This window comes from Mustelus asterias, unplaced genomic scaffold (assembly GCF_964213995.1).
Source record: "Mustelus asterias unplaced genomic scaffold, sMusAst1.hap1.1 HAP1_SCAFFOLD_95, whole genome shotgun sequence".
In the NCBI taxonomy this organism is placed as follows: Eukaryota; Metazoa; Chordata; class Chondrichthyes; order Carcharhiniformes; family Triakidae; genus Mustelus; species Mustelus asterias.
The window spans coordinates 960,994-975,052 of record NW_027590143.1 but is presented as its reverse complement, the minus strand read 5'-3'; the positions used below and the strand labels follow the sequence as shown (position 1 = coordinate 975,052).

The window sequence follows — 14,059 nt, the reverse complement described above, 5'->3', positions numbered from 1 at the left end:
ACATAGATTAGCTACCGTTTTTTCTTCCACTATTGAGCAAAGGTATACACGCGAGACGAATGAAACAACCGAGAAGCGCGACTGACCCTTCCTGATCCAGTCTGACAGAATTACACAGAGCTGTTGGTGAAGGACACTCACGCGGAGTTCAGGCCAGATAGCTGATCATTGAATGTGGATGCACCCTGTGAATCTTGACCAGGACCAGAATAGACGAAAGAAAAGCAAGTTTCTCCTGAAACTGAGAAATTCGAAAGGTTATTCCTTACTGCTAAACATGCGGATTATGTATTGAAACGTTTCTGATTGTCAGACGCAATGTGACAATGTGTGCTCTTCACTAATACTAAGTAACTGAAAGCAGCAGATTATTTCGATGGCTATTGAGATAATCATTGTCGCAGTGTGAACTTACGTTCGCTCACAATAGTGGGTCCATGCGCATCCTTTTAGCCACATGCTTAATGTTAATTTCACATGGCGCATATTTCATGCACGGTTGTTTCAAACATAAAAACTGCGCAAATACCTGCTCACAAAGCTGTTTTGATTTGCCCAGGATGGAACAATACAACAAAACTTGCAAACATTGCTTCCTTCATACCATCAAATGGTTAGAAGTGGGGATCTCTGCTTATGACTGCACAATGCTTAGCATCATTCGCAACTCCTCAGATGCCGACGCACTCTATGTCCAAATGCAACAAGACCTGGACAATATCCAGGCTTGAGCTGGCAGGTCACAACAAAACATTTAAGCTGCACAAGTGCCAGGCAATGACCATCTCCAACAAGAAAGAGTCGAACAGTCGCCCTTAAAAATTCAACCGCATTACCATTACTGAATCTCATTCAACATTCCCCTCCAAGCTTCTCACCATCCTGGCTTGGAAATGTATCACCATTCCTTCATTGTGGCTGAGTCAAAATCATGGGACTCCCTCCCTCGCATCACGGTGGGTGTAATTACACCACATGGACTGCAATGGTTCAAGTTGGTACTTCACCGCCACCTTGGACAATAAATGCTTCGCGACCCAGTAACACGCACAAACCTATAAATAAACAATAAAAAGTTGGAACATGAAATTCTTTGCAAATGAATCTCTCATACCCTCCACCTTATCTCAGATTTTGTACTTTATTTTCTTCCCGCTTTGCCCATTCAGTTGCTCAAAGCCTATTAGATTTCTAACTCTCCTGATGCAAGGTCACAGTCAAAAACTGGGAACTCTCTTTCTATCTCCAAACTGTTGTCTGACCTGCTAAATATTCCCAATATTTTCTGCTTCGATTTCAGATTTGGTCGTGCACACCAGATTCATAGAATCACTAAAGTGCAGAAGCAGTTATGAGGCCCATGAAATCTGTATCGACTCTCTCACAGACTATCCCTTGCCATCCCATGCAACCCAACGCATTTCCAACGCAGGTTGTAGCGAAAGGTCAACTTAATATGAGTTAGGTCCATTCAAAGGTCTGACAGCAGCAAGGAAGAAGCTGCTTTTGAGACGGTTGATACGTAACCTCAGACTTTTGCATCTCTTCTCGACGGAAGAAGGTGGAAGAGAATATGCCCTGGGTGCGTGTGGTCCTTGATCATGCTGGCTGCTTTGCCGAGGCAGTGGGAAGTGTAGACAGAGTCAAAGGATGGGAGGCTGGTTCGCGTGATGAACTGGGCTTCGTTTACGATCGTTTGTAGTTTCTTGTGATCTTGGACAGAGCAGGAGCAAGCCGTGATAGAGCCAGAAAGGATACTTTCTATGGTGCACCTCTAAAGGTTGGTAAGAGTCGCAGCGGACATGCCGAATGTCCTTAGCCTCTTGAGAAAGTGAAGGCGTTGGTGGGCTTTTTTTAACTGCAGCCTCGGCGTGGAGAGATAAGACGGGTTGTTGGTGATCCGGACACCGAGAAACCTGAAGCTCTTGAGTATTTCCACTTCATCCCGTTGATGTAGACAAGGGCGTGTCTTCCATCACGCTTCCTGAAGTCGATGACTAGGTCATTTGTTTTGTTGACACTGAGGGAGAGATTATTAGCATCGCATCAATTCACCAAATTCTCTCTATCTTTCCTGTGCTCTGTCTAATCATTGTCTGAGATCCGCCCTACTACAGTGGCGTCTCAGCAAAGTTGCAAATCGAGCTTGAGGGGAATTTGGCCACAGAATCTTAGGTGTATGAGGAGTAAAGTAAGGGGCTGAGGACACAGACTCGTGTCGAGAATAATGAACACCTTGAATATATTCCATTCTCAACGAAAGTCATCACTCAGGAAACATCCAACACCCATCCATGTCTCACCCTTCAGAGCAAAGCTATGTAAGAATAACATCCTGCAATTATGTGTGGAGTCTTGAGAAACTGAGCTGACACAGAATATTCGCCATCCAAATTCGTATTTATATGGAATACCCAAGGAGAGATAATTGCATTGGCAGGAAGGCAGGTGTCAAAATCACGCAGATTTAAATGATTTGCACTCGTTTCTGGTTGTTCAGGAGCCAAATAGTTAGAGTGGGGGAGCCGGTTCGTTAGTGATTTTCAAAGGGGAGTACGTTCAGTATTTACAATGTCAACATTGTAAATATTATGTGTTAATTGCAGGGAGGTGGAAACATGTCGAAAAGGGGTTGAGTGATGGAATCTTCCATCCTGGTAGAACAGAAGGTTTATAGGAAGAACATCACTTAGGACTTCATCTCCATTTCTGATCTCATCCTGACCTAACAACATGTGTCCGCTCATTGATGGTTGTGGGTTTTCAATACTGGGATATGGGCAGTTGATAGCCCACTGGTATTGACACTAGATTAGCGACTCAAGGACCCAGGTTACTAAGTCGGGCGGGTACCCAAGTTCAAATCCGAACAAGGCAGATGATGAAATTTGAAGTAAATAAAAAAACCATTGAGACCATTGTCGATTGTTGTCAAAACCCATCTTGTTTACTAATGCCCTTTTAGGGAAGGAAATGTGCCTAAATGTGACTCCAGAAACACAGCAATATGGTTGACTCTTAAAGGTTTCTGGTCAATGGTTGCCCCCAGGATTTTCCAGCTATGAAAGAAGCATTTCGATGACCACCTGACACGCATTATATACAAGGTTATGGACCAAGAGCTGGAAGATGTGATTGGAATGGTTACATGTTTGATGGTTAGCACAGACAAGATGGGCCGAAGGTCTGTAGAAGTTTATGACTCTTTGACTAACTCGACAGCTCCCCTTTCAAATCAGCCACGGGACATTAAACGCCCAACAGACAAGGCAGATTATTTGATACCTCATCTAAACATTGATGAGTGATATTGCAGAACTTCCTCAACACAAACAGAAAATGCTAGAAAATCTCACAGCTCTGACAGCATCTGTGGGGAGCGAATAGTGCACACGTTTCGAGTCTAGATGACCTTTCGCTAGCTCTGACGAAGGGTTCTCTAGGCTCGAAGCAAAAACAGAAAATTCTGGAAAATCCCAGCATCTGTGGAGAGAAAATTGAGTCAAGGTTTTGAGGCTGGATAACAGAACCAAGCTTACCTGATCTGACTCCAGATGCACAGCAATGGCTTGCCATCTGGAATGATCTAACAATTGTCCGGTTTCTCCTACAGTCCGAAAGACGTGCTGGTTAGGTGCCTTGACCATGCTAAATTGTCCCTCAGTGTACCCGAACAGGTGCCAGAGTGTGGCGACGGGGGGATTGTCACAGTAACTTCACTGCAGTGTTAATGTAAGCCCAGCTGTTGCACTAATTAATAAACTTTAAACAATCCATTCAATTCAGGGCAATTAGGGATGTGAGCGAAGTCCTCACCCCTTGAGATGATAAATAAAACCAAAACCGATTCACCTACTTCTCATCAAATCCTTCGATGGATGCCCTTCTCAACGTCTCTGGAATCGTCTCCAACCTGTGTTCTTTTTCAATCTGTTGTTTCTATAGTTTTTGCCTTTTGAAAGTGCCCCTAATTCTTTTCGCCCCTCAATCCGCAACTGTGCCTTCAATTGCCTTCTTCCTGAGCTGGGGAATTCTCGAGGTTAATTCCTCACCTTCCCGCCTGCCCGCCCCCCCCTCCCCCAATCCCCCCTCCCTCATCCCCGCCCACTTTTCCACCTCAGCTTCCTTACCTCCGTTCTTTTAACAATTTTCCTGAAAAATTACCCCAACCGCAGAACATCCTGCTGGTTATCTAACCCCTACAGGTGTGCTGTGCCAAATATTTTTAGCCAGTGCTCATGTGAAATCACATGGACGGTTTTAATCGGGTGCGTTGCTTCATGGGAGTGGAATTGATAGTTGCATCAATCAGCGACATTCTGCTGTCGCAGCTGAGATGATACATGCGACAGCAGTAGCAGCAACAGCTGCTGAAGAGTTTTTGTGCTGGCATGTATCACTGTGGGGATATCGTGGGACCACAGTAGTTGAATCTCCCTTCACGCCCGTGCAATAACCTCACAGCCCACAGGAGAACACCAAACTCTCTCAACAGCACACTCCCAGCACCACAATGGATCTTGTTATGGAATCAACGGGTGTGTAACGTATGGAGAGACTGCAAAGCTCATCTTCGGCAATGGAACCAGGCTGATTGTGGAACCCAGTAAGTAACTAATCCTGGATAATGATCACTCAACATATTATTTTCTCCCTATCACTTCATTGAGACAGACAGTCGCTGTGTTATTTCAATTATCACTTGTTCTATAGACCGGGTGAGGAACTCTCATTGGGAATCCAAAGAGCAGCTTCAATGGACATTGAGATGGAGCAGATGAAATCTTTTTTGATTCCACAATTCACGATTGTTTCCTTAAAACATTTAATTGGCCTTGAATCATAAAAACCCACTTGGGTAGCGAGCAAGGAGATGTGTTAATGAAATGTTTGTGCGTAATGCAATTAAATGACACATTGATAGATAGTTAGAAGAGGCACGCCCCGATAGAGTCATAGAGATAGACAGCACCGTAAAAGTCGCTTCAGCCTAACGAGGGGCAGAGATAGCGCAGACAGGAAGACACGTATCCCCATTTTAGAGGGATCAATGAGCAGTGTTCTTTTGGTGGGGGTGGGGGGGGATGCATTGATTTAAGGCAGGGATAGGCGATTTGGAGGGAATGTGACGAGAACCTTTTCGTCCTAAGGGTGACAGAAATCTGGAACTCACTGTCTGAAAGGGTGGTGGTGACAGAGACCCTCACAACATTTAAGGAGTGTTTGGTTATGCGCTTTTGATGCCATATCATACACGGCAATGGACCAAGTGCTGGAAATGGGATTAGAAAAGTCAGCTGGTTTATCTTTGGCCGGGGCAGACACGATGGGCCGAAGAGCCTTTGATATACTGTAGACTTCTATTCTATTCCCTTGTGGGAGAGTCTAGGACCAGAGGCTAAATCCCAGAATAAGGGGTTGCCGATTTAAAGAGAGAGATGATGAAGAATTTCGTCCTTCAGACGGTACCGAATCTGTGGACTTCGTTACCACAGAGGGATGTATAGGCTGTCGTTAAGCATTTTCAATGCTGGGATAGACAGATTTTTAATCCGCAAGGAAATCGAGGGTTATGAGGACACTGGAGTTGAGGATTATCACATCAGATCAGTCGTGATCTCATTGAATGATGGGTGAGCCGAATGGCCTCCTTCTGCTCAGGGAGAAGTATCGGGGAGATGGAAAAAGCGAATCAGAGAATCCGACAGTGCAGAAGGAGGCCATTCAGCCCATCGAGTCTGCACTGACCACAATCCCACACATGCGCTATCCCCATAACTCCACATATTTACCTTGCTAATCCCCTGACACTACGGTCAATTTAGCTTGGTCAATCAACCTAACCCGCAATCTTTGGACTGTGGGAGGAAACCGGAGCACCCGGAGGAAACCCACGTAGACACGGGGAGAACATGCAGACTCCACACAGAGAGTGACCCGAGGCCGGAATTGAATCCGGGTCCCTGGCTGTGAGGCAGCAGTGCTAACCATTGTGCCACTTTGCCGCCCTCCGTCAATTTCTTGTCCAAATATTGTGCTCTTTAAAATATGTTTAAAAAAACAGTGGGAACTAAGTCTGTGTGTGTGTGGGGGGGTGGGGGGGGGGGTGGGGGGGGTGGTGGGGAGGGGGGTGGACAGGGAGGAAATGGTTATATTTGGTTCGGGAGGGAAGCTAATTAAAAAGAGTAATAATAACTCAAAGTGAATGTAAGCTAGACCTGTGTTCATGTGGCTGGGTCGATATTTTGTAGTAGTTGTTACCACTGTGCTATGGTGGAATTGTGAAGCTTGTCTTTGGCGAAGGGACAAAACTCACTGTGGAGCCCAGTAAGTCCTCAACTATTTTCCACCATGACCTATTTACAGTAGGGGGACAATTGAAAATTACACTTCGAATATATATCACCAAATCATGTTTTTTGTTTCAATCGGTATCTACTTTTGGGGATGAGAGGTAATATAATGGCCATTAATAACGGGGAGAGGTCCTGTGCCGTATGTGTGAAAGTCCCTGCCCCTGAGCCAGAAAAGCCGGGTTCGAGTCCTAATCAATGTACTTGATGGCCAAGGAAGGTGAGGCACTGGTGGTAAGAGTGGGAGAGATTCCTGCTCAGCCACGTTTGATATGGAGCGTGGCTTCCTCGATCTCTAAGCCCCTGGCAACAGTATAGTGACCTGCTCCAGAAATAACTAGCTCTGAAAACAGATCAATTCTGCCTTTGTGCACCATTGGGTGCAGTAAGGGAATTAGAAGTCACGAGATGTTCTTGGCAGGCAGGATTAAGGAGAATCCTAAGGCATTCTATTCATACGTTAGGAACAAAAGAGTTGTCAGGGAGAAAATCGGTCATCTCAGGGACAAAGGAGGGGAATTATGCTTAGAACACATGGGAATAGGGGAGATCCTAAATGAATACTTTGCATCGGTATTCACGAAGAAGAGGGGCGTGTTAACTGGGAGTGTCTTGGAGGGAGGTGTTGACCCGCAAGAGAAAATCTCCATTACAAGAGAGGAAGTGTTAGATTTTTTACGGAACATTAAAACTAACAAAGCCCCAGGGCCTGATGGCATCTATCCGCGACTGCTCAGGGAGACAAGAGATGAAATTGCTGGGCCTCTGACGGAAATCTTTGTCGCTTCTTTGGACACGGGTGAGGTCCCTGAGGATTGGAGGATAGCGAATGTGGTCCCGTTGTTTAAGAAGGGTAGCAGGGATAACCCAGGAAATTATAGGTTGGTGAGCTTGACGTCCGTGGTAGGGAAGTTGTTAGAGAGGATTCTTAGAGACAGGATGTATGTACATTTAGAACGGAACAATTTCATTAGTGACAGACAGCATGGTTTTGTAAGAGGGAGGTCGTGCCTTACAAATTTGGTGGAGTTTTTTGAGGAAGTGACAAAAACGGTTGATGAAGGAAGGGCCGTGGATGTCGTCTATATGGATTTCAGTAAGGCATTTGACAAAGTCCCACATGGCAGGTTGGTTAAGAAGGTTAAGGCTCATGGGATACAAGGAGAAGTGGCTAGATGGGTGGAGAACTGGCTTGGCCATAGGAGACAGAGGGTAGTGGTCGAAGGGTCATTTTCCGGCTGGAGGTCTGTGACCAGTGGTGTTCCGCAGGGCTCTGTACTGGGACCTCTGCTATTTGTGATATATATAAATGATTTGGAAGAAGGTGTAACTGGTGTTATCAGCAAGTTTGCGGATGACACAAAGATGGCTGGACTTGCGGATAGCGAAGAGCATTGTCGGGCAATACAGCAGGATATAGATAGGCTGGAAAATTGGGCGGAGAGGTGGCAGATGGAGTTTAATCCGGATAAATGCGAAGTGATGCATTTTGGAAGAAATAATGTAGGGTGGAGATATACAATAAATGGCAGAGTCATCAGGAGTATAGAAACACAGAGGGACCTAGATGTGCAAGTCCACAAATCCTTGAAGGTGGCAACACAGGTGGAGAAGGTGGTGAAGAAGGCATATGGTATGCTTGCCTTTATAGGACGGGGTATAGAGTATAAAAGCTGGAGTCTGATGATGCAGCTGTATAGAACGCTGGTTAGGCCACATTTGGAGTACTGCGTCCAGTTCTGGTCGCCACACTACCAGAAGGACGTGGAGGTGTTAGAGAGAGTGCAGAGAAGGTTTACCAGGATGTTGCCTGGTATGGAGGGTCTAAGCTATGGGGAGAGATTGGGTAAACTGGGGTTGTTCTCCCTGGAAAGACGGAGAATGAGGGGAGATCTAATAGAGGTGTACAAGATTATGAAGGGGATAGATAGGGTGAACGGTGGGAAGCTTTTTCCCAGGTCAGAAGTGACGTTCACGAGGGGTCACGGGCTCAAGGTGAGAGGGGCGAAGTATAACTCAGATATTAGAGGGATGGTTTTTACACAGACGGTGGTGGGGGCCTGGAATGCGCTGCCAAGTAGGGTGGTGGAGGCAAGCACGCTGACGTCGTTTAAGACTTACCTGGATAGTCACATGAGCAGCCTGGGAATGGAGGGATACAAACGATTGGTCTAGTTGGACCAAGGAGCGGCACAGGCTTGGAGGGCCGAAGGGCCTGTTTCCTGTGCTGTACTGTTCTTTGTTCTTTGTATGTCCTTTGTGTTATAGAATCGTATAAGATCCATTGTTCCTCTTTTGGCGTAAATAAATTTTAAGATGAACTCTTCGCACACCATAACAGCTTTCAAGGCAACTAGTTAATCTTCCAGTTTCCTTGCTATGTGTATTAGCCAGAAACTGAATGACCTTATGCATTGGTCGCTTTCTGCTGGCAATGTGTCACGGTGCTTATTACCATGACGGTAGTTAGAAACTCACTTTTGGCAGCGGAATCCAATTGACTGTTGTGCCAACTAAGTGCCAGCTGATTTGTCTTTATCCATCGATGGACTTTTCTGCTAAACCCGTGTCTGGCAAATGGTAACAAAGAGCGAAAATAATTAATTAATTTCATGTAATAATAAATTGTGAAATTGATCAACATATCATTAGGTAGCTAAGTAGAGAGACAGAAATCCAGGGGATATAATCAGTAAATTCGCAGACGACAGAAAAAGTGGTGGTGTGGTAAATGGAGAGGAGGAAAGCCTTACATTATAGTATGATACGGAGGGAAAATGGGCAGAGCAATGGTCAAATGGGCAGAGCAGTGGAAAATTGAAATTTAACTCTGAAAAGTGTGAGATAACACATTTTGGGAGGACTAACATGACAGGAGAATACAGCGAAGTTAATGAAATCCTGCATGGAAGGAACGTTAAACTTCTAACTATGTGTTGTACTTTTGTGAAATAGAGAAAATCAAATATAATTGGAGTTAGTTGGGAGATGGTTTCGGGGAGAAGTGCAGTTGCATTTTCCTCCTGCAACTTGAATCCGAATCTATAGTCAAAACACCAAGCAAGACAATAAAGACTTCTGGCATTACTGTTCCCACGAGAGTAACAGATATGTTTAGCATCTGCAACGACAGTGTCACCCCCACTGATGACAGGCTGATCCTTGGCACTGGAACAAAAGTCACTGTGGAACCCAATAAGCACCCTCGCAAAATGTAACGATGAAGCACTGCGGACGCAGAAAATTTGAACATTATTTACTGCGAATAAAATTCACATTTGTAAAGTGGATAGAAATATATGTCATATGGAGCTAACAGGCTAGAAGAAGGAATTGCATTTAAATTGGTGGATGTGGGGAAATATGTTTCTGTCAAGATCTCTCCTGTCCTGGCTATTGATGTCAGCAGAATCTGAAATTGAACTCAAAACTCAAAGTCAGGAGAAATAAAATATAAATAAGTCTTATATTTCGGCTCATCTGGTTCGGTTTAATTTTTTGTCGCATTGTGTGCAGATGTGCTAGCACCAGAACTTTAAAACTTATATTTGGCAGAGCAACACATTCACTATCCGACCCAATAAGACATTTAAAATCTTCAGTTTGGATCCGGTTAGAATTTGTAATGGCTGAAGTTTCATTCAAGGATCTCAAGGGCTCTTCCCAATGTAAACTTTGTATATTGCCCTGCCCCCGAATTAGTGAGTATGCTTTATCATGTATTAAATGACATCTGCATCTTCACTCCAATGGAAGGTTTATGTCTGTGCCCTTTGCACTGTGCATTATGATGATACCGTGAAGCTCACATTTGGCAGCGGCACCCAGTTGACTGTTGTGCCAAGTGAGTACGATTGGAAGTTACATTCATTTTGTTTCATGCAGATTATTTTTTCGCTTTATGGTGTCTGACAAATAGCAAGTCAGCAACGATCCAAAGTATCACATGGAACATAAGTGAAGGCATTTTGTCTGTAAGATGAGCTTCAAAAAGATAGGGAGACAGCTAACTCAGGTCTCAATGCTTATTTAGACATGCTGTAGGTGACAGACCAATCTTTGGGCCTCAACAATATGACATGCATTGATGGGTGCCTCATAGAAACATAGAAACATGGAAGATCGTAGCAGGAGGAGGCCATTCGGCCCTTCGAGCCTGCTCCGCCATTCATTACGATCATGGCTGATCGTCCAACTCAGTAGCTTAATCCTGCTTCCTCCCCAAAATCTTTGATCCCATTCGCCCCAAGTGCAATATCTTGCCACCTTTCGAATACATTCAATGTTTCGGCATCTACTACTTCTTGTGGTAATGAATTCCACAGGCTCACCACTCTTTGGATGAAGAAATGTCTCCTCACTACCGTCCGAAATGGTCTATCCCAAATCCTCAGACTATGACCCCTGGTTCTGGACTCCCACCATCGGGAACATCCTCCCTGCATCTACCTGTCAAGTCCTGTTAGAGCTTTGGAAGTCTCTATGAGATCCCCCCTCATTCGTCTGAACTCCAGCGAAAACAATCCTAACCTAGTCAATCTCTCCCCATACATCAGCCGCGCTATCCCCGGGATCAGCCTGGTAAAGCTTCGCTGCACTTCCTCGGGAGCAAGAACATCCTTCCTCAGAAAAGGAGATCAAAACTGCACACAATATTCCAGGTGCGGCCTTACCAAGTCCCTGTATAATTGCAACAACACATCCCTGCTCCTGTACTCAAAACCTCTCGCAATGAAGGCCAACATACCATTTGCCATCTTTACTGCCTGCTGCACCTGCATGCTTACCTTCAGCGTCTGTTGAACAAGGACACCTCGGTCCCGATGTATTCTCCTCTCCCAATTCACAGCCATTTAGGTAGCAATCTGCCTTCTTGTTTTTGCTTCCAAAATGACTAACCGCACATTTATCTAAATTATACTGCATCTGCCATTGTTTTGCCCACTTGCACAACCTGTCCAGATCTGGTTGAAGGGTCTCTGCAGCCTCGTCACAGTTCACCCTCCCACCCAACTTGGTATCATCTGTAAATTTTGAGATGTTACATTTTGCTCCCTCGTCCAAATCATTAATACATATTATGAATAGCTGGGGCCCCAGCACCGATCCCTGTGGCACTCCACGAGTTACAGCCTGCCAATTTGAAAATGACCTAATAATTCCTACTCCTTGTTTCCTTTCTGCCAACCAGTTTTCTGTCCTTCTCAATACACTTCCCTCAATCCCATGCACTTTAATCTTGAACAACAATCTCTTGTGCGGGACTTTGTCAAACGATTTCTGAACGTCCAAATATACCACATCAACTGGCTCACACTCGTTACATCTTCAAAGAATTCCAACAGATTTGTCAAGCATGATTTCCCCTTCATAAATCCGTGCTGAATCTGTATGATCCTGCCACAGCTTTCAAAATACTCCGCTATAAGTACTTGATAACGGATTCGAGAATTTTCCCCAGTACCGATATTAGAAGACACAAACAACATGCCAAAAATTGATGACAGGAAGGCTATGGCCGGTGAGAACCGAGAAACTATCATTATCACGAAAGAGGTAGTGATGGGCAAGTTATTGGGGCTAAAGGTAGACAAGTCTCCGGATCCTGGTAGAATGCATCCCAGGGTACTAAAAGAGGTGGCAGGAGAAATAGCAAATGCACTAGTGATAATTTACCAAAATTCGCTGGACTCTGGGGTGGTTCCCGCAGATTGAAAAACAGCAAATGTGTCGCCACTGTTTTAAAAAGAAGGTAGACAAAAGGCAGGTAACTATAGGCCGGTTAGCTTAACTTCTGTAGTAGGGAAAATGCTTGAATCTATCATCAAGGAAGAAATAGCGAGACCTCTGGATATGGATTGTCCCATTGGTAAGACGCACCATGGGTTCATGAAGAGCAGGTCATGTTTGACTAATTTGGTGGAATTCTTTGAGAACATTGCATGTGCAGTGGACAACGGGGAACCTGTGGATGTGGTGTATCTGGATTTCCAGAAGGCATTTGACAAGGTGCCGCACGAAAGACTGCTACAAAAGATAAAGGTGCACAGTGTTACGGGTAATGTATTAGGATGGATAGAGGATTGGTTAACTAACAGAAGGCAAAGAGTGGGCGTAAAAGGGTGTTTTTCTGGTTGGCGATCAGTGACTATTGGTGTGCCTCAGGGATCAGTGTTGGGACCGCAATTGTTTATGATTTACATCAATGATTTGGAGTTGAGGACCAAGTGTAGTGTGTCAAAATTCGAAGATGACACTAAGATGGGTGGAAGAGCAAAGTGTGCAGAGGATGCTGAAAGTCTGCAAAGGGATATAGATAATCTGAGTGAGTGGGCGAGTGTCTGGCAGATGGAGTACAATGTTGGTAAGTGTAAAGTCATCCATTTTGGTAGGAATAACAGCAAAATGGACTATTATTTAAATGGTAAAACTTTGCAGCATGTTGTTGTGCAGAGGGACCTGGGTGTCCTTGTGCAGGAATCTCAAGGAGTTGGGTTACAGGGGCAGCAGGTAATTGAGAAGGCAAATGGAATTTTGTCCTTCATTGCGAGAGGGATGGAGTTTAAAAATGGCGAAATTATGTTGCAGCGTATAAGGTGCTGGCGAGGCCACAGCTAGAGTACTGTCTACAGTTTTGGTCTCCTTACCTGAGAAAGAATATACTGGCACTGGAGGGGGTGCAGAGGAAATTCACTAGGTTGGTTCCGGAGTTGAGAGGGTTGGCTTATGACGAGAGACTGAGTAGACTGGGGCTATACTCACTGGAATTCAGAAGAATGAGGGAGGATATTATAGAAGCATATAAGATTATGAAGGGAATAGATAAGATAAAAGCAGGGAAGGTGTTTCCAGTGGTGGGTGAAACTAGAACTAGGGGGCATAGCCTCAAAATAAGGTGAAGCAAATTTAAGACTGAATTGAGGAGGAACTTCTTCACACAAAGGGTTGGGAATGTGTGGAATTCCCTGCCCAGTGAAGCAGTTGAGGCTACCTCAATGAATGTTTTTAAGGCAAGGATAGATACATTTTTCAACAGTAAAGAATTAAGGGTGAGTGGGCGGGTAAGTGGAGCTCAGTCCATGAAAAGATCAGCCATGATCTTATTGAATGGAGGAACGAGCTCGAGGGGCCAGACGGCCTATTCCTGCTCCTAGTTCTTATGTTCTTATGTTCTTATTAGGCTTATTGGTCTATGATTCCCTGTTTTCACTCTGCCACTCTTTTTGAATATTGGAGTGACATTAGCTACCCTCCAATCTGCAGGGACTATTCCAGAGTCTATAGAATCCTGTAAGATGACCACCAATGCATCCATTATTTCTAGAGCCACTTCCTTTAGTACTCTGGGATGTAGATTATCAGGCCCTGCGGATTTATCCGCCTTCAATTACATCAATGTTCCCAGCAACATTTCTCTACTGATGTTGATCTCCCTCAGTTCTTCCCTCTCACTCAATCTTGCATTCTCCAACATTTATGGTATTTGATTTGTGTCCTCATTTGTGAAGACAGAACTAAAGTATGTATTTCAGCTAGTCAGCCATTTCTTCGTCCCCTAATATACATTCCCCTATCTCTGTCTGTAAGGTTCTACATTATGAAACTCTTAGTATCAGCCTTTATGTTCCCTGCAAGCTTAACTTCAGGCTGTATTTTCCTCTTGTTAATCAATCCCTTCGTACTTCTTTGCTGAATTCTAAACTGCT

At 44.6% G+C, this 14,059-nt stretch overlaps 1 protein-coding gene across 1 annotated transcript in view; it reads left to right on the top strand.

Moving 5' to 3' along the window:
• The window catches only part of LOC144484202 (uncharacterized), a 53,757-nt gene that overhangs the window by 25,335 nt on the left and 14,363 nt on the right, over window positions 1-14,059 (top strand). The window contains exons 6-8 of the mRNA XM_078202738.1: window positions 4,558-4,606; window positions 10,239-10,327; window positions 12,540-12,717. Coding sequence (XP_078058864.1) covers window positions 4,558-4,606; window positions 10,239-10,327; window positions 12,540-12,717 — 316 coding nt within the window. The remainder of the gene's footprint in view (window positions 1-4,557; window positions 4,607-10,238; window positions 10,328-12,539; window positions 12,718-14,059) is intronic.